The sequence below is a fragment of the Pieris brassicae genome, chromosome 3 (assembly GCF_905147105.1).
Source record: "Pieris brassicae chromosome 3, ilPieBrab1.1, whole genome shotgun sequence".
Lineage (NCBI taxonomy): Eukaryota > Metazoa > Arthropoda > Insecta > Lepidoptera > Pieridae > Pieris > Pieris brassicae.
In genome coordinates, this window is record NC_059667.1 from 9,093,592 (window position 1) to 9,116,197 (window position 22,606).

The window sequence follows — 22,606 nt, forward strand, 5'->3', positions numbered from 1 at the left end:
ATACATATATACAAATAATTTGTATATAAAGATTGCTGAATTTTCTAATGCTTTTTAAAAATATGGCATAAATTATCTATTGGCGGATACGCTTCAGGCGCATTACCAATGTTATATACATTTTAATCAAGGTAAAACGTGTTTAATTGTAAGGTTATTTTTAAATAAAAACAGTTCCACAGATTTGTCCATATCTTTTTATTCTAAATACATTAATATTTTTTTAATCAACTCAAAGATTCATTTAAACTATTATAAGCTATTTACTTTAACATACATAAACAAAAAGTAATGCAAATGACCAGCATCGCACACTTTAACACCGTGTTTATAATCTATGTATTATCCAATCATAACGTTAGTTCAATCACTGACGAAACAAAAAGGGGAAAACTGAGATTTATAATACTAAATACACAGACTATTAAATACCTCGCGTCAACTGTCACTTTAACAGTGTTGCCAGAATAAGTTTTGCTTTAATACACTTGTTTAATTGAATTAAATTCAACCTTTCGGCATTCCGTGCGTGATTTATTTGATTATATATCTCAGTCCAACCCATTAATACTTATGTAAACACGAAATCAATTTGATACCAGTGACATACCAGATGCACAATACGACCTACTTTGTTCTTTGGTAGTGAGCTTGTGAGTTGAATCTGATTATTTTTTTTAATTTAGTATTTCTCAAAAAAACAATAAGTAAAAAGAAGGTTACATTATTACCTTATAACAACAGTATATTAACTAGTTACATTTTAGAATGATAATTAATTCAATATTATCGGGTACAATTACAAAGGTTGAATAAAGCCAATAGGTTTATAGACCTGCGAACTAGAAAACGTGCGATTCCTCACACAAGTCTATACAACATTAATTATTACGTACAATGTTTCTTTATATATAACGAAAACCCTCCTTTCGTGTCAAATACATGGACAACGACTACATTAGGTATATATGAGTTACAGGGTTCTTGTTATATATGTATTAAAAACAATTTTACTAAGCATATCTACAACATACAGTAAATAAGCGTTTTCATTTCGTCTGTCGACACATTAAAGTTTAATGTACTTATTCTTAAACTTGAGAAAGAAAATTCACATTTTTTGGGTTCAATTTTATATACGAAAGTGTATTTATTTGGACCATCACTCTTACACGATTATGAATGATCAGGACACAGTAAAGGAAAAGCAGAAATATAGATAGGAACAAATAATTCATTTAATCAAGAAATAGCATTGAGTACACACAGAGACCAGCTCATAATAAAAACTTATTGTAAATTAAGTCAACGGATACTATGAAATGCAAATAATACATTTTATAGATTATTTCAGTGTTTGTCAGGAACAGAAAATAGTTCAAACGCACAGGTACAGAAGCATTATGGTGTTGTGCGCATAGGTTTTGATCTATACTAATTATTACTATTGCAAAACCCGGCCTGTTTATCAACGCCTTGGTCAAACCACACCATTGTTAGTACTTCACACTTCTCAAGCCGTTAGTCGCATCACATTCACTAATTTTTGGATAACTAAGTTTATAAGTAATATACAAAAATAATAATTTACTCTAAGAGAAAATAACGGGATCGCCTGCGATCCTTATGATAAATGAGGTGCCATCGCTAAAACAATTGAACTAAGTAGACTGTGTCTTTTTACAAGTGACTGACCGAATATATAATATCCAGAGGAGACAGAACTCGAAGAATTTAACCTTAAATCACGTTTACGTAGATAATATCTAAATGTTAATAAATTTTGTGATTAACATCATTAGCGCGAACCCGTATATAATGAGAAATATGGATGATATGACAATATAAATTACCCTTTCATACCAATTAATAAGCGTTTCAATGTTCTTACATTAATCGACATTATGACGTCGACACTAAATCTACTTACACGAATTTACAGAGACCAGCTACATACAGGGAAATCGAGAGTTAACTAAAAGAGACATATCTTTGGTTAGACAAAAAACGTAGTTACAAAACACTAAACAATCGAACGATACAGTCATTGGAGGGATATATTTAGTCGTTAGGTAACTCTAAACACTGCGAATAATCACATACAAATAAATGTACGAAATGACACGAGCCCCGAGCGTTCGTCTCATTTCGTCGGTTAAACTGGTATAAGCGTCAACGAGTGTGATCCGACAAGCCTCGGGCCTTGCTCAGGCGGCGGAGTCCGCTCACTGCCAGAGCTTCCACCAAACTTGCATCTTCTCAGAGAGTTTCTTGCAGATTCCCAACAACTTCCGTCACATCCCACCGTCCCCCTCACCCTCGCATTCTTCCGAGCCTTCGCCCTCCTCGAGCGTCACCTGGCGAGAGAAACAATGCTACATTTACATAAAATGCTTTTCAGAACAACTTTTACTTTCGTTGGTAACATTACAGCTCTATTTAACAATTGCATACGTGAGCGATGGAGCTAGTTAATAAATTATACTTAAAGCAACCAGCATCTAACTGCAACGTCCAATTACGAGATCACTGAACAGATCCAATCAGCCCATGGATACCAATTTTAGTGGGTGCGTTGCCAGCCTTTGAGGGAGGAGTATATTATTTCCTACAACAATTGGAGGTCGTATCTCCCAGGGAAGATCGTACCCCCCACTGGAAGCCGATTCCATAGCTCGCTAGTTCGCAAAATAAAGTGTCTTCAAAATTCTAATCAAACTTCTATCGAATTACTTTACCTAGCAACAGCTCTATGTTATCGTAATTAATTCTGCAACTGACCGTTTTTGATACTGATAAGTATAGATTACACGTGAAATACTTACTTGGAAGCGGATCTGATCAGGGCGATCGTCGTCCACGTTCGAGTGCGCTTGAATAGGTGCAGGCGGTGGAGATGGTGGTATCATGCTCTGGTAGTAATCCCTGTTCTCTTCCAACGTGTCTAGAATATCTTGAGCGTCGGGGTGGACTAGATCCGCCCACGTCTCCCACAGGGGATGCACGATGTAGTCGATGAAACCGACTTGAGATTTCTCTATCGTGGCGTTATGCCTGTCACACATAGGACTGATGTCCATCCCGTGCTCTCTCTCCCGATCTCCTTGCTGGAAGAACTCCTCCATTAACAAAGCGACCCACCGCTTATACAGAGGTAAAGGTTTAGTTGGATTACTCAGATCGGCACAATGTACGAGATTCTCTAAGACTTGTATTCTGTCAGTGTAATTGTCCAGCAATAAAACACCGCTGCCGGCCACTTTCTTAGTTTCTACCATTGTTTTCAGATCTGCGAGAAGGCTCATGTGTTTGGACATATCGGTCGACAGCACCATGTCTATGACCATTTTCCTCAGCGTCTGCCTCTGTTTCTTGTGTAGGTTTACGAATATATCGCATCCATCGTTCTGCAGCAGTTTAAAGGCCACGGCGAGGTGGTGATTTTCAAGGACTGACTCGTCATTATACATTAGAGCTAATTCGGAGCTAGAGTTGACCAGGAATTGGTTAGTGAGTCCCGGGTGGTCCACGTCATGTACGCAGGCAGCAAACAGAGCAGCGCATATTTCTATAGGTGTGAAGACGGCGTCGAGTGCCGGTGTATTTAGGAGAACATTTGTGGATTGTGTGACGTCAGCTGCATGAAGAGAATTGTGGAAGGGATTGTCACGAATGTAATGTTCTTCAAGTGTTACGGCAAAGGCGAGGAACGTTCTATTAGGTATTTGAAGTGTAGTCAGCAGTTCCCTTGTTGAAAATGCAGCATAAGCTACCGCAGTTAGCGGACGACCACCAGAAAGGTCTCCGATACGGAATATGTCGACACCCCAGCGATCAATTTCCGCTAAACATTTGCCTAGTTCTTCCTCGTGCGGAGTTTCCACACCGTATCGTGGTACGCGTTCTCCAGTGAAGCTGTTTGTGTGTGTGAGAGTCCGCTTGACACCAGTAATCTGAAAAAGTAAAATAAAAATAAATATATAGTTGAAAATATTATATAATAAAAAGTAAAAATATATATTTTTTTAAGAATAACCTTTTTTTGACACATATTAATATATAGAAATCAATAAAACAAATAAGAATAACAAGAAGAAAACGTACTTGTGACATAGTAGTCGCAGGTCCGCCATGACGCGGCTTTTCTTTTTTCTTGATGCGTTCAGTGCTCTCGTCCACTTGTAGTGACGGCAAATCGAGCTCTTGTTGTTTGTCTGTAAATAAATTAACATTATCAGTATATAATATACAATATTATCGTACTCGAGAGCAATAATCAAACAATAACAAACTCTCGGCAGCGTAAAGATAACCTTAAAAAAAGCTGCGCAAATACGACCAAATATTGAATGTGTATTATTTAATATATTGAATTTGGGTCATCGTATTATGTTAAATGTAGGTGAGTGTGTGAAGTGGCGTTGCTACATTTTTGTTTCTAGGTCATATTATCGTATTATATAATCTCTATTAAAACATACTAACGAAATTAAATAGATTTCTTTAGATGTCTAGCATGTGAATGATAACCTTTATGAAAATACCAATTTTAACCGGTCAAGCAAGCGGATATAGTGATAAAATTAATTATCTCCAAGAGACTACTCGTACGTATAATAAATTACAATGACAACGAATGCTTCGTAAGTAGAAGGAAAAAATGAGATACATAAACAATTCAAAATAATCTTAGAAACATAATAGAGCCTTATCAACACGTTATATAAACAAAACAAGTATTTTCAAATTTCAATACTAAAAAATCTGCAAATAGATGTATTATTGTAGGATTATTGTATTGACAGTTCTACGCAATACTGAAACTTGGTCACTTCATATCTTATCAAGATAAAGAGAATATCGCCTGCGAAGATGTTATTTATAACATGACAATGGTAGGATACTAATTTCTAACGTTCTCATTCATGATGAATAAAAATATTTTGAGAATTGTATATCAATAACCCGTTTGGCATACATACGGCTCCCAAACGTGAAAATGCCAGAAAGCAATGGGAAATAAGTATAGGAGAAATAAGAATACATAAAATTAAAATGCGAAAGAAATAAGACGAAAAACCAAAGTTATAGATGTCTTACTTTACGCCCTAAAAATAGAAGTGGCAATGGGCGGAGCATAAGCAAGGTGCACAGATAACAGGTGGACTTTAAAGACAACTATATGGAGAGGACCAAGGGGAAAAACAGGGCGCCCTAAGGGGATAGAAGAAATAAAAGCGGTAGCAGGAAACGAATGGAGAAAGAAAGCCATGGCCAGAGATAGTAGGAAAAAGCTGGAGGAGGCCTATACTCGCGAAGGGGTTCTGATCAACGGTACTGATAACAAGGATAACAAGGACAAAAAATTTATATCACAAATCTAAGCTCTAAACGTACTTTTATTTTCATTGTATCAATAACCAACGATGATCAGCGTAAAGCTCACCAAACTTCTCTCATTTTGAGAGGCAACATTCCATAATTTCCAGAGGTTTTGCTGTATCGCAAAAATATTCCTTACTTGCCTTAATAATTGGAACGGGATTCTATTAAATAAAAAAGGTTTTTTTTAAATTAAAATTATTCCTTTTTGTCCTTGTATCCTATATATTTTGTACATGCTTGAGGTTGATGCACATGTTATGTAGTATAGTTCTCGTTTATTAATGCGTATTTATTTTAATCAAATATCCTTTTTCAAAGCGTATAAACATTTAAGGTCATATGAATTAATTACGCTGTAGTCCATCAGTGTCGAGTTGCAAGTGGCCTCATTTTAAAATCAATTGACAGAACGAGTACCAAGTTTGTCTGGTAAATTCTTACGCGTGGCAGATTCGAAAACTGTTTACTGGCTAATCTTTGAAGTCGCTGAGGCGTGGGTCAGTTTCAGGAATACATGTTACATATACATACATTAATACCATTTCAGGAAAGAATTACCAATTTTTATTTCTCGCGTTTATGTAACTATGTGTATATGGGTAGTAGGATGGATACATTACTTATTCGTTTGTTTCTTCGTATCAACAACATAGTCCAAAATTTTCAAATATGCATTACCTCAAAAGCCAGAGAGGGCACTTACTAACTTATGTTTGAAGTCCCCTAACCTCTAAATAAAGCCTGGATGGAGCTGGAGCTTTTTGTACGACTTATACATTAATAATTATCGATCGGAATTCATAGTAATTATAAGGCTAGTATTTGATATGTGACAAAAAAGCAATAACGACTTCGTAGGAAATCCGTAGGAATTTTAAAAGGCCGGCAACGCACTCGCGAGCCCTCTCGCATTGCGAATCCATGGACAAGGTATCATTTTACATCAGATGAGCCTCGTGCCCGCTTGACTCGTTCTAGTTAAAAAAAACCCAACTCAGGTCGTCTAGGTTATATACCTATATAATAGCTATACCCAATGACAGTAGCTATACTACTTTTATTAGGTATATTTTATTAAAAATCGCTAAACGACTGAGCAATTTACCTTTTAATTTTATTCAAAGATCCCTACTTTATTAAAGCTCAGTTATACATAACAAAACTAAGAAAAACTTTCGCTTTCTTTATTAGTATACATTTTTCAGATTGGGCGGGCGCCACCCGTTTTCAATCATGACGCATTGACGTCGAAGGCACAATTCCGACGTAAGCAACGTAAAAGCCTTGAATTTGTAAGTGGCTTACTTTTTCTATTCTATAAAGACAGGCATATTAGGATCAATATCGATACAATGACCTATTTCCTTTGATCTAAAACATATTTTTTATTTAAATTTTAGTTGATTGTTGTGTGTAAAAGTGCACTTTAGAAAGAACTGTCACACACAACAGAGAAGTTTTCTTATAAAGAACCCCGGGGCTTCGCGTACCCCAATTTTGTGTAAACCTAAAAACCATTGTGTACTTGTTTAGCAAAAAATGTAAAATACAAACTAATTTTCTTTGACTCGACACTCGACTGTAAACATATTGCATTAGGACAGTTTACCTAACAAAAGTACTTTTTATCTCTCTTTAGTAGGAACTAAACCAGGGACTGTCACGTTTTGGCAAGCGGTAAGTTTTGTACTTAATCCTTAAAAAAATATTCTGCTAATCGGAGTGTTAAATATTGTTAAGAAACTTACCCAAAAATGTAGAGCAGATGTACTCTGAAATCTGGTTTCCGGATTTGCTGGACTCCGAAAAGTGGCTAAGCTCCTTGTTCAGCATCCGTTTGAACTGCAATTTCAACATATCCATTGAACGAGTCACTTTAGCAGCACGTCGCTTAATCCACCCGGAGGGTGTGCAGCGTGCGCATTGTCTTTCACATACACGCATTTTATTACACATTTAAAAGTCCGTAAAATAAAAATAAACAGTCCGTAATTATCCGCAAAGTTCGATAATACACAATTGTTCAACACGACCGCTCGTTACAAACGCTATCTTCGAACTGATGTTGCGTCGGCACGTTTCTCCTTAATGTACTGATCATTCTATAATCATACATCGACGCTTTCTAGGTACGGCCAGAGCGTCACGTCTAATTTCCTCTCACATTTATCGTGAAAGTGTTTATACTGCCAAATTTTCCTCAACCATACATTGAATTCATTAATATAAATAATTTGTTGATCTACGCCATGAAGGTTTTTTTCATTTACCGCCTATATTAGTTGTTTCATTAATTCAAACAGGCCTTGGACCACGGGAATCGAGACAATTAATTCATGTAGGTATAAGTGACCATAGGCTAAGCCTTGCCTATTAAAAAATATATGAAACAGAAAGTTGGGTCTTAATTGTATTTTTTAGTGAAAGTTGAGTTGTCTACAATAAGTCTACATAGAAGGAAACGTTTAAAAATTTAATATTACCAATAACATAAGTCTTAGCTGATAACATGTAATAATTCTGATAAGCATTATTAGTTACTATATATACGTTTGTTTGAAGATAATTTAATTACTATATGTACCATTTGTACTTAGTGTACATATATCTCTCGTGGTGATAAAATAATTGCATGGTTATTAAAAAAAATACTTATCTGTGATCACTATCATTATGTATATCTAATTTCACATGTCTGGTATCTATGGTAAGCGTGTATTAGAATAACAAATGTCAAAACCAAATCTTAATTTTTCATAGACTAATATTGGCAAGTTAAGTGATAACTGCAGCCTTTGTGATTTGCTCAAAAAGAACAAATAGTGATATTACATACATTTAAAAAAAATTTCCGAAAATAAGAATAGGCTTAAAGGCCCTGTTACCAGGTACAAGCTCTTAAAAAAAACGTTAGAATAACAAACCTGATATTAAAAGCTTGACACTTAAACAATTTAAATTTAGAAGCGCTTGACACAATTTCAGTCAACCTTCGAATCCCACATGCTGAAGGCACTTCTGATAGGAAGTTAATCGAGGTTACAACCGATAGTGATCTTGCGGGCTTTCAGATGTGTATGTACTTTTAACTGGATTCTATTTAGTTTAACCCTTATTAAATACAAAGTTTCCCTTACTAAAATAAAAAAAAAATTGTTTATGAAATCTGTTCCATTGTTGGTTTGTTTTCGTAAAAATCTTAGGATGTTTCACGTTTATTTAATTCCAATTGTCACAATAGCAATAACAATTGAGGATTAAAAGCTATTTAAATTTTTCAGCATGGAATTAATTTCCAAATAGTGAAAATTTAAATTTAGAATATTGCCTCCTATACGTAAAGCTTTTGTTTTACTGTAACCGTTAGCTACCCTTTTCAGTTAGTCGGCTACATAATTTAATGTCCGATTTGTTAACGGCTGATTTAGTAACCAGCAAAAGACATAAATTGGCTTTCGAATCAATCATTAGTGAGCTTATTAAAAATTTTAAGTAATAACTCTGACCGACTTTGTTAATCTATTTTAATTACGTATCACTGTGTAAAACCGTATTCAAAAGTGGAAAATTACTTGGGCCCATAATCCCAAATGATAACGTCTATAAACAGCATATCCCAAGCTAACGACACCTTAATCCGATATTGTAAAAAACAAATCTATTTCTAACTCGACAACTCAACTGAGTCCACAGTCCAGTTGGTCAACAGATAATAGGTATGATTACCATTCACCGCTTTTAGACAGAAACCACAATAAAAAATTCGAGTTAGCAATCCGATAATATTGCCGAACAATCTCGCAAAAACAAATCTTTTAAAGCGAGCATAAAAACCGGCTTAGAGTGTCAACTTCGCGACTTAGCGCTATGTATATTAACCATTTTACTTACTTTTACTTAATTGGAAAGTAAGAAGAAAAGACGCTCACCGGAAAGCTGGGAAGATGAAATAAGAGAGATAGCGGGGAATGAAAAAAGGAGCGAAGAGACAAAATGGATTTGAAGGAGTCCTTCACTTCGTCGGCGGTCGTGCAATAATAACAAACTTATCCTCGGTACTCGAATAAAGAATAAAAATAAACTTGGAAAGTAAGTAATTATTACTTAAAGAATTATACCAGTGCTGCTGTACATAATAAACAATACGTTATATGAGCCATGTTTTGTGCTTAAACATGACAAAACATTCTCGAATTAAGTACATACATGAGTAAGATGTATAAGCTCAAAACCTACATTTAAAGTACTTGCTTATATTTAAATTTACTCTGAGAAAAGTGGAACGCATTTTGCAATTTCAAAGACAAAAGAAAAGCGATAAGCGCTTTGCACATAACGTGACCTACTTTGTAAATGAATCACAAGGAAAAGTGCTTCTAGGAACGACCTTTCTATATCATATTGTTCATATTTAACATGCATTTGTTCTGATACATACGAAACAATTTTAGGAACAAAAAGTGTTCATCATCTTTTATACAATAGTTTAACTAATGCTGAATGCTTAATGTAAGAGGCACCTGGAATTAGATTAGCACAAATGTCGAAAAGATATAATATATAAATAGATATAAAAGAAAATATGTTATCTTTTAATTTTATTAATTATAAATTATTCTTATTATGTTTGTTATTTAATTATTTTTATTATGATTGTTATGATCACTACTAAATAATTGTATTTACTTGAGAAGAAGGTTTTATTTATATTCCAACACAACATATAGGCAAAATAACCAATAATTTAATTATCATTGCCCCCCTTTAAAATTCTCATTAACAATGATTAGGCAAATTCTGCTAAGGAAAATATTGAGTAAGCGCCATTCATGTTAAGTGTACAAAGGGGAGGTTTCACTACTATTAGCTATTTTCTAATTATGATAATTTAATCTTACTATTATAAACTAGAGTACTAGAGTGTTACTAACGCTTTCAGGCAAGGAAATTAAGAAAAGAAAGAGAATATAACCAATTAGAACCTCAACTAGGCGATACAAAACGTTTAAAGACGTAAGAAATGCTCTTTACGCTATAGCTAAAAAGCCATATTCATACAGGTCGATTGATAGTTCGTAGTGGATATGGTTTTAAAATTAATCTACTAAATTTTACGCCACACACATCAGAGCTAATGATGAAAAATTGGATGGAACCGTGGACAGCTTAAAAAAAATCAAAGCTTATTTTTTAAAATAGACTCATGCTTGTAAAGGAAGGTTTATCCCACGGAATGTAGTAGTTATTTAATATTACTTAACATTTGTTTGGGGAAAAATATTTTCGTACCAACAACACAGCGGTGTATCGGATTTCCCCCTAAGCTCCTTATATTATTTGTATATAGATCAAGAACTTAATTAGTATCATATTTCCATGTATTTATGTTACTGAGATGGTTTCTGGGGGATAAACGAATATTGTGATAGGAAAACTCAAATAACAAGAGCAGACTTGGTAAACAATTTTTTTGTTTTAAGGCCTCGGGTTTTACGTAGATTCTCTGTTTCAGATTAAACTTTTGGTTTACTATCACTTATTAAGAACTGCAGAAAGCAGGTCCTCGTAGGTGAAATACCTATTCGTGGCTGGCGTACAAATTATTATAAGTTCTAACAAACATGCGTTTGAACTTATAGTTAAATTACTGACAAAAACGTAAAAATCTCAATCATGGAATAATCTATGACGAATAATTATAATGAAAATAATTATATTTTCCTTGTAAATAAACCAGTAAACCTACTCATTGTGTTGTGTTTATGAGTTTTGACCGCAGCATATCAATGACCTCTAAACTACTAAACATATTTCATGTAATACTAATTAATTTGTTAATAAAAAAACATCTTAAGAAATAAAAAATAATCTTTAAAGAATTCAACAATGGTAATATATAATTTTTTCCTACGATAATGCCTATGAACATTACTTCGAAGCCATTTTGCGTGTCCATTCCGTTTATAAAACACAAATTTGTTATAAACCAATAATCTTTTATTCAATTTATGCAGTTTTCGAAACAGATTAAATGGTGAAAAAACTTGCTACTAACATAATAAAATGTTAATTAATTGAAATATATACATGACTTATAAAATTGACACAAATAATGACACGAACATCTCGCGTTAATTATCTTTTGTTGACAAAGAACTTATATTATCAATTTGTATTTACAATTAAATTACATCACGAAATATTAGAATGAATACAAAAGATGGTATTTTCATGACTCAATTTCTACGAATCTTAATTTGGTAAAATCCAAATTTTACATTACAATACTTTTTATACAGTTATGAGAATTCAAGAGTAGGTAACTTTCCAGTAGAAAGCTTGAAGATTTCAAGCATCTGTCATGTTAAAAATAAGATAGTTTTTGATGCATTTCATACAAATTAATTTTAGAAAGTCTAAAAATAGTATGTTCATTATAGATACATTGTTTTGGCGCCGGTTTAAGCAGGTTCGAGCAGCAATTCATATTTTATTAATTTAGGTAGATATTTTATTTATTAATATGACTGTCAATATTTGTGTATTTCAAGGTATATATATAATTATATATATAATTGAGGTATATATATATATATATATACCTCAATTAATCTGAAGATTTAAATAGTTAATAAATAATAAATGTTGGTTAACTTTAACTATGATTCCTGTTCTCAGGTAAGATTAAGTTTTCTTCATTATATTTACTATATTTGTCCGTGTACTTGTATATTATGAACCTGCATAATTAAATAAAATTTGTTTATAGACATTTCTTTAATGGACGATATCTAATTCCTTCTATTTTAATCGTCTTAAATAATTGTTTATTTTTTATCTCAACTTGTTGTTAAGTTCTACTAATATTTGATCCAGAATTGTTAAACCAAGACTAAACAGCAAAGACTATGGTTTCACCGGACCATAAAGTCAGGACCTTATGAAAGTCTATCGGTTGTCTACAGCTAAGAAAGAAAAGTATTCAAAACGTTTTAGCTAATAAGAAAATACAAACAAAGACCCGTAAGTGTTACTACTGACCACTGACCTCTGACTCAGAATTATGTCTATCTTAATTAATATGTATAATTCAAAAATAAATTTAAAACGTGAATTAATGAGAGTGACTAATGAGTTTTTTGAAATATTATAATATAATCGTGCCATTTTAATTATTATTCAACGTATATTATATATTATAGATACAAAGATACTGCCCTCTTTGTTATATTGTTGGCAAACTTGGGTGATCAGAGCAACGGTTAGTCTAAAGATTGGATCAACACAAAAGAGCTATGGAAGGAAGAATACTAAATATAAATAATTATATTAACAGCTCTGAAACTACAATAGCAATAGGCCATGGAACACGATATCTAACCAACAGATGAACAATAAATAAAACACAATGAGAGGACCACCCGGGAAAACAAAAAAGGGGAAAAAGATGATGGAGTGGCTGATAGAAATAGAAGGAACAGCGAATGGCAGACTATTGGCAATTATAGAGACATCTGGAAACGATTCGAGGCCTTCAATCAAGAGGGGTCCATTTCCACAGGCGACAAACCTATAACTACTAAAATTTAGATATTAAAAAATGTTAACAACATACGTAAATTTTTAGGTCTGGGCCTCAGATTTCTGAATCTGTTTCATGATCATTTGCTAATCTAATAGGCGGGTAGGTGATCAGCCTCATGTGTTTGTTTCCGATGTTTTCCTTCGCCGTTTGAGCGAATTTACATATGCGCACATAGCAAGAAAATGTATTGGTATTCCAAGACCAGTCGGGGATCAAACCTACGACCTCAGGGAGTGGCACGCTGAAGCCACTAGGCCACCACTGCTTTTATAATATATAAAAATATAAGGCAAAAAATAAGGAAATAAATCAGGCTTTATTATTATTAAGTTCATCATTAAGGCTTATCCTTCACCAAGTACTTCTTTCATTAACAATTATGCTACCGACTTCAAGTCATCATAGACTATTACATCCCGTGTCGAATTGTGAATTATATTGACAGTTCAATATAACTTGAATAGAAAAATACAACTAAAAACAATTTCTTCAGACCGCTAAAATATTCGATAAATTTGTATTGTCTTTTAAATAAATAGCGACGTGTGTTTTAAGCTTAAAGACTTTATCGTGTAGTATAAACAAAACCAATTTATGAGAAATCCTAACTAAATATATTCCTAATGACATCAGACGTAATTAAACACAAGCCCTGAGAATTGTATTAATGATAATTAATATAAGGTCTTTGCATTCCTCCGATATGAAATAATTTTCCTTGTGTGAAAATTATTACGTGTCACACCATGTCTTGTCAAATTAACTATATTTACGAAGGCACAAGTTTCTCTGTATGACGTTACGACAAATATGTTTCATTTATCCACAAAAATAGATACACCATCATAATCCACAGAAAATGACACTGCCAGCATTAATCCCGGTAGTGGCAAGGCGACTCATGACCCTCAACAGAACTAATCTCAAAGGGACAATTACGGAACGCTGTGTCCGTTATACCTTTGAACCTTTGAGACAGACCTTTATTCAGAGGCTGTTTCAGCGCAGAGGCAGTAGTCACCCACGTAGTCTTGGAATTGAGTCCACGACTACAACTACTACATAACATTGCAGTTATATAATATATAATAGCTGCTGCTTGTAACGTCACATCTTGTGATCTAAAAATTTAGCATTGAACTAACCTGTTTTTTTATTTACACATATTGTGAGTTAAGTGAATAATCGTACTGCGTTTAGATGAATTCAAGCCAATTTCAACTTTATTAACACAATCTAAAGTGGTATTTTAAGTGGTAGTTTGTGATGGTGCGTCTCATTGCGTTCAAACGATTTAGCACCTTAGTACAAATATAGAAGACTCTTTATTAGGATAAAATAATAACGTATATCAAGCGATCAAAACGTGCCTTTGGACACGTAGTACTTGTTTGTTTAGATCTTGATCTGATTTATACAGATAATCAATTACATTATTCAACGTAAATATTACAATGCCTGCCTTTATTCTTCTTTTTGTAATGTCCTCTCATTATCGTGCCCCTAATGTTAATATTTTTACCCTATCTCTTATGTTTATATTTAGTAAACTTCTCTCCATTGCTATTTGTTTTTTTTTTGATATGCGCATTGGTAAGAGCCCAAGTTTGGCAATCGTATCTTTCCTAATGTTTTCTCCTGATGACTATAATTATATCTCTCTTTTTCATACTTTATTTAGTTATTGTTTTGTTCCAAGCACTTGCCATTCTAATATCGATTTTAGAACTTAGATCTGTGAAGGAAATATCTGGCCCAGGTATGTTTATAGTATATTCTTCGACATACTCAATCTTATCAACAGGTATCACTACTATAAATAATGAATAAAACAGACACAGAACAGTGTCTATCTCATGTGAAGGAAACTATATACACAAAAACATACTTAGTTCCATTATGCTACGAAAATAACTGCAATATTTTTCAGATTGTATACCTAAATAAAGATAAACTTGACAAGATATTTAAAGTTATTTGTTATTATTACTTTTAATGGAAATATATGTTTCTACAAGGACGAATGCAAACAAAACAATCCCTAGTACAACAAGGAAATATGTTTGACAATTATTGATATTTTGTATATTATTATTACTTTAGTTAAGGCCTTTTGGACTGTTAAAACTGAATTAACTATTGATGTACGTAATGGACGGTAATACAATGAATACTAGGTAATTGTTATTGTTATTACAATAGCTTCCGTGGTAGGCAGGCGTATGGAGTTCCTAGGGCTCCGAAACAATAGATTTATCAATTTAGAAAACTTCCGTCCGTCTTGGGGTTGCAGTTAATAGAATTCTAGGCGTGTTAATACATTTGACCTGTGTGTGAATCTATTTAGCGAATGAAACGCATAATAATTAATTAATAACACATTATAATATTAAGTATATCGTGTTTGATTTGTTGAAAAGAAAAAAAATCCAACAAAAAATTTCGAGTTTCGTAGCTGTCAAACATTCAACGTTCCATCGATCGATACGGTAACTCTCCCTACAAATTACGTTTTCTTGACATTGACAACTTATATTAAAAATATTCGAATGGTGTATTGAAATATGTAGAAAAATATCAGTAACTAAAAATAATAGACATATATATTCGTTGTACAATATTTATGAGTGCGTTCAGACACTTATGTGTTTTCTTTTAAAAGTAGTGGTACTTGTTTTGTATTCATTGTATTCGTGAAATAAAAATTCAGCTAATCTGTAACATGAAATTTATTGCAACGGTACGAATATCGCCTGGTCTTTATCTATATGAAACGATGATATAACTATGACGAATATCATTGTCAAATGCTTGATTCTGTGACCAAGCGACCTGAACAAATGTGTAAAATATACCTATCTTTAACTTTACTTGAGATAAGATAATCAATTAGGTTAACGCGTTAATTTATTAATCTGTTAACGATTTTTAAGAAGCCGACAGCCATGACCTACATAGGTAATATATTTTACGGTTTCTCATCTAACCGTTGATGGGAATTCTCACACCAGTACGCAATGAAGGCCGTTAATAAAATCATTTAAAACGTTTTGAAGGGAACTAACAATTTGGGCAAAAGAATGATTTTCCGTAGCATTTTTATTGACAGATTTTAGAAAGAACTTATTTTTCTTCATAAGTAATTTTTATTACAAATACATACTTAATTGATAATTTTGCTGTATTTTTTATCTTTTAAATATTGTCCATTGTATGGAACAATCTCATAGCCGTAAGACAACAATAAACATGTTGTCTTATAGCTATGAGATTTTTATATGTGACCACCTGTTTTACGAAACATACTTTGTATTTTTTTACAGATGGCAAACGGGCAGGGCCAACAGGGCAGAGACTCAAGTGATGCCGCTGCCCATGGACACTCAATGCCAGAGGGCTCGCGAGAGTTTTTGTCTTGAAGGTCCCTCAGCCGAATTGGTTTGGAAATATTTCAGTGGGCAGCTGGTTCTAAATAGTGTTATTACGCGGCAAAAACTGCCTTAAAAATGCTCAGTGTGGTAACGACGGACGTTGAGGTGATGCGGGTGGAATTTCGCATTCTGCCTCTACGTCCAAGGATGAAACTCAGCTGCAGGTAATCCGAACAACTCCTCTGAACACTCTCTCCCTTGTATTACATTAAGAACACTTTCTTAAAACAGTATTATCAAATGTAACATTCGGACATTAATGTTAAATTTAATTGTCCACACTTAAGATTTAAAACATATGTTTTATGTTTATTGTTCAATATTTCGCTGAAACAGACTGAAATTTTATTACAAATTTAACGCTTCCAAGAACACGATCGCTAGATGTTTCTTTTCCTACATAAAAGTAAGGTATTGTTTAATAACAATATATCTCTTTATCACAGCGTTAGATCAATGTAGATTAAAAAATATAAATATACTTTTTATATTTGTTTCATTGAGAACTATAACTAAACAATTCATGAGTGGTGTTAATATAGTATAGCATGTAGGGAATTTTTGAGAGATAAATTCAAGGAAATTAATATTCCCTCACAAGATATTTATGAAAATATTATGTATGTGTACAAAAATAGTGATAAGGTTACTAGAATAGGACATACGCTTAATCTTAATACTCGGAACAAACGCAGGCTGCAATTTCCCCGTACAAGACTATCTAAAGTAAGTCATTCTTTTTGGGAAAAAGAAATACTTTTTTTAAATAAAATTCCAGATCTGCCTTTTAATAAATTTAAGAAATGTATTTAAAAAAAGCTGTGTAAAAAGGCTTACTATAAAGATAACCATTATCTAGTTGATAAAAGGGGATAGGACTAGTGCTAGGTAGATCTAATTAATTTGCGATATTTGTCTTAAAATAAGTGTTGTTTGCCATTTTGTATGATGATTCGCTAATGAGTACCGAGAGTTTTTACGCCGGCTTTTTCTCTCGGCCTACACCCTCTGTCTTCTTTGCCGATGAGTAGGGTGTCTACTGATACGTATTTAATGACGTGGAATAAGTGATACTTGTATCTTGTAGTTTTAGAAAAACTATTATGTAAATAAATAAAATAAAATTTTATTTATTTACTAACAATTCGTTGTACGCGTGTTACGTAGCCCTATACCATGGAATCTGCCTCACGTTGCATAGTGTCAGCAATTGGTGCCTCTTCGAGCCTTATTATTTCCATATTTTATGCGCATTCAATTTCCTCACTTCGGATTGTTTAGCCGTATTTTAATTATAGTTTAAATTGTAATTTTATTTTTAAAATAAATTAGTTTAAAACATTTGGTTTTTTTTGAAACCTTCGGCTGTGGCCTTCGTAATTCGCGCACAAAAAAGTGCTAAAATACATTGAACATAGTTATTTAATAATAAAGAAAAAAACAGTTAAAACATGTAAACAGTGAACAGAACATTATTTAAAAAAAGGACTAATGAAAAAGATAATATCTACAAAAATAAGAATAATTTAATTTTAAAAATATAGTACACAAATATAGTTTGCTTTGACCCAAAAGACAATTTATCAATGGTATACCTGCCTATCTTTAAAGATATATTAAACGAAACAAATAAAGTTTTCTTTAGTAATCGTTGCAGGAACTGTTACGTGTGTTATTGTGACGTATGCGCGCGTCACACGTTGCGCAAGCGCTTCCTGAAACCTTGGTATCAATTTTTAAGATGATAACTTCAATGACAGCGTTATCGCTTGCATCAATACGTTTGCAATGTTGATAGATAAACGAAAGATTAAACTTTATTTGAAAATAATAATATTAAGATAAAATAAATTAGTGGCGCTACAGCTCAGATTTTTGTATAACTTTCATGAATATTTGTCAATCTAATAGGCAAGTAGGTGAACACGCCAGTGCCTGTGCCTGACACACGCCAGTGACTTTTAGGGTCTAAGACTAGCCGGTTTTCTCACGATGTTTTCTTTCACCTTTCGTTCCATTGGTGCTCAGCCGGGGATCGAACCTATCACCTCATTGATGACCATTTTGTTTTAGATACTTTATATTTGGCAACACACACCTCCTCCTCCACATTATTTAATAAAAAATTTAATATCTCCAACCAGTCAATACCAAATCAAAAGTTGATAGTTTAAATCTATAGTTTAATTTTCTTAAACATATACTAAGACGTAATCCAATAATAACTAGATGTTATAGTAAGTAAATGTTTCCATAAATATTTCAAATATCGATTTATTATTGAGCAAATACTTTTTACAATACAGATTACGTATAATGAAAGAAGCCAAAACAGAAACCGTATAATTCAATGGCATGTTCTGTGAATATCAAATCGTATGCTCGAAATAGTTAACCTCCGCCCTTAGTAATTAGTAATGAAGTGGAATCAATTGGCGGGAAGTCGTGGGACCTTCACGGCATCTGAGGCCACCAACAACGTCACTGCCTAACCAGGTCATCAACAACATTCGTTCTATACTATCTTAAACCATTTCAAATATTTGATTGAAATACAGTCAAATAGTTTCCTTAATTATATAATAAAAACTATATTCATGACAGAAATATAGTTGTGACAAAATTCATCTATCTCTCAGTCACACATAGGGAGCCCCTGTGTTGTGGTCAGATTGATTACAATTATTCCGTTACAACGAATCAAACTCAAGTCGTATAAGACCTTAACTATGCGTGTATGAGTATGTGAATGGGTGTGTGTGCGTATGTATTTTAGAGTGTAGCTAAGAGATGTTATAAGCGTGCCCTGTATCTGTGTTTTTGGAACTAACTAAATTATAAATTGATAGTGAATTACACAAAAAATAACAAAAATTATTCATGTGAGAGAAAGTAATGATTTGATATTGAAAAATTCTAGTAAGTAAGAAAAATTATAAGACATTTAAACTGACAAATTGTAAACGCAAATCATAAATTCAACAGAACATTAACCTCAATATAAGTGTTAATTTAAAGCCTAAATAATTCATTCTTTATTCTTTCAATATAATTTCAATAAATTTGAAATTATAGAGACTGGCCATTTAAACGCTTCAAAGAAACAAATTTTGTATAACCGTTTTGTTTAATTTCAATTTTCTTTTTTATCTATCAATCTACTTAATTGACTTATGTTTTCTGTTTCGTATATTTTGTTTACCAATGTAATCTGTTTTGGCCCTATATTATCTAATACAGATGAAAGATGAATAATTAAAACAGTCACCGAATGGACTGGACCAAAAAGAAAAAGAAACAAGAGCAGACCATACAGCGATGCGCCGACGAGATCGAAAGGGAAATATACTTATTACTTATAGATAAATAATCATTGGCTTTGTACAGTTGTAGTTGTTAATTTTGAAAACCTCCCCCCCCCCCTCTCGTGTCATTACGCAAGTTGTAGACAAAACAACTTATTAATTTATGAATACATATTGTTGTCTTAAACAACTTCTTACAAACTGACAGTCTATAATCCGCTTATATAAATCCCTTTTATTACATAAATATGATTCATTATTATATATTCACAGAAGTAAATGAATTATTCATAGCCGTATTATAAGGTAGGAGCTACGTGCAGACTTGAAAATTGTAAAATAAAAAGACTGTTTTCACATATTTCGAGATAAAATTTAGCACAGGTAAGCAATTGGTCAATTGGCTCTTTATTAGAAAGTGTTAGTTCTAGCCAATTGTGTCTAAATGGTATCGATTTTCGGGAGTAGCCCCGCTGTTTACCTAACTTTTAGTTAGTGTAACCACTTGATTATTATATCTTATTCGTTAGATGTTGCTGACATAGACACGACTTTTTCAATATGTTTGTTTTAGTAAAAAATCATCGGATAACTAAGCCTTCACTTAACGATGTTAAACATTTATGTTACTAGTAAGCGCCATAATAATAATTAATTAGTCATAGAGAGTGTAAACACTTTGCGGTTTCTTCTATTAAACCGAATGACCTATTGGAAAATGCGGTTAGTGTGGCGTTTCAGCTTAATTTCTATACATTATTATAAAGTGTCTACGGGCCTTGGGCTTTGGCCGATTATTTACCATGATATAATATTTGTTTTATACATAAAGTTCATCGGCATATGTTTAAATATACCTCGTAAGCTTTTAAGAAAAACATTAACAAACACGTAAGGTAAAGTATATATTATAAGTATATTGCATATTATCCAGTACCTAAAAAATATCTCGCATTTTCCTTAATAATTATTTAAAAAAATAAAATTTCTTAGAACACGTGTCAAATAATCTCCACAATTGTTTCATGCAAAATATACCAAGAAACTGATTGAGATAGACTTCTATTTTTATATATGTATCATTGACCAATAAGATTGTATGTCGTTTGAGAAACTGTTTGTTTTCTTTAAGATAAATTTTCCTTTGAATGAAATCTGTAAGTTTTCTTGATATTGTATGTGTACGAGTAGCGCTCCGTTGTGAAGAAAAGTTTTTTTTTTATTATTATTCGAATCTGTTTGATAATGATTCTCCAAAGTGTTAGTGAATTTACCAAACATTTCGAATAAAGCAACAATAATTAGGTTTGAGTTTGTTTTTGTGTACTGTAACATGATACCTACACAACAGATGGGCTCACCCGGGATAAGAAAAACGGGCTGGCAAAAAAGACGGTGGACTGACTGATATAAATATCAAGGGAGAACTGGTAGACTATTGGCAAAAATACATCTGGAAAGGGTTGAACCCTTTACCCAAAAGGAGTGCATATCTACAGGCGACTGATGATCAGCTATAAGTAAATACTATATAAGTAATATAAGTACAACTTATATAAGGTAAATAATTATAAAATAATTAGCATAAAGTTAGAAATTATACACCTAAACCTAATTCGTTATCACCGAAGCTTTGATATAATTCGAAACATTCCCTAGAAGCTCAATTAAGACTAAAAAGTAAAAAATAACACGCATTTATACTAAATCCGTTTTTGTTAAGGCCGGCGTGTTTCAGATTGCTCGCCATCGGTGTACGTGACTGGGCGCACAGTGCAGACCTTATAACGTAGATATAACCATATCTGTATTAAACAATATATGCTCCTTTATCTTGGAATAAGGTCATTGGACGAACAATTTTCGAAATGTTTACACAATAGTTAATGCAATTATCATAGACAGTAATTAATCGTAATAGCATATAGTCTTTCTGTTTGAAGCAACGAAAGGGAACGCTAAGTTGATTCGTTTATTTAAAAAAAATAAGTTTTTCGGTGACCTAGTCAAAAGAAATAAGAGTGTTTCGAAATGTGATTGACAATTAAAAGGTTTACCATTTCTATTTGTGAAGCTACTAATCAATAAGAAATTTCAGTTAGTTCCAGCAGCTTTTAGGCTTTTAGGCTTTTTTCACTCCAAATATAATACATTAGAGACGTCGTCCATCGAGTACATCTCGGTAGATGCGATAAAAATTCTTTTGTTAGGAACGACGGACCTTGAGGTGTTAAAGGATATTTTGCTGAACACATAATATTGGATTTCAATGGTATCGATATCTTATATATCTTAGTCTCTGAACTTTCCAACTCTCGGTATGTCAAGCACTCAAGTCTGTATCTACAGAGGGATCCAACACGGCTGTGGTTGTCAGCAAGTTGTACAAAGTTGTATGAAAAATTGATACACCATGGTTTACTAACTATTCAATCACCTTCCTAGAAGTTACAGATCACTGCCACGTAATGATTTCAAGGGGAAGGTAATACATTTTTAAAGGCAAGGTGGCTTAATAGCCTGGGAGAGTATTTACTATTTAGACCATACATTTTGAAAACATTTATAATTAACTGTTCTTATGACATGATCATTATTATGACATTTGCATGCCTATGTATATGGCTGTTGGTGCGGTGTTTTTTTAATAATTTATCAGTATGAATATACACCTTTCTTTACAAATAAACGATTTATAGTATCCCGTTTTTGGTTGTGAATTATTTACTTTATAATAGGCTATTTACGAATATGTCGTGTGTCTATCGTCGTCTTTGTTGTTGTTGTATGTAAATTGATTCATTAACTGTGTTTGTAATGCCAAAATATATGTTCGGAGCTTAAGACGCCATTAGATTTGAATTAGCCAACATTGAGAGATTTATATAGATTACTAGCTG

General features: G+C 32.9%; 1 protein-coding gene across 10 annotated transcripts in view; it reads right to left on the reverse strand.

Moving 5' to 3' along the window:
* Positions 1-179: 179 nt before the first annotated feature.
* LOC123706971 (cAMP-specific 3',5'-cyclic phosphodiesterase, isoforms N/G) overlaps positions 180-22,606 on the reverse strand; it is a 273,282-nt gene continuing 250,855 nt past the window's right edge. For 8 of the 10 annotated variants that reach the window (XM_045656672.1, XM_045656671.1, XM_045656669.1 and 5 more), the window contains 4 exons: positions 7,134-7,227; positions 4,105-4,214; positions 2,826-3,953; positions 180-2,375 (listed from right to left, as the gene is read on the reverse strand). In XM_045656672.1, the coding sequence (XP_045512628.1) occupies positions 2,295-2,375; positions 2,826-3,953; positions 4,105-4,214; positions 7,134-7,227 (1,413 nt within the window). In that variant the 3' untranslated portion in view covers positions 180-2,294. The remainder of the gene's footprint in view (positions 2,376-2,825; positions 3,954-4,104; positions 4,215-7,133; positions 7,228-22,606) is intronic. The other 2 variants (XM_045656665.1, XM_045656674.1) reach the window with 1 other exon arrangement.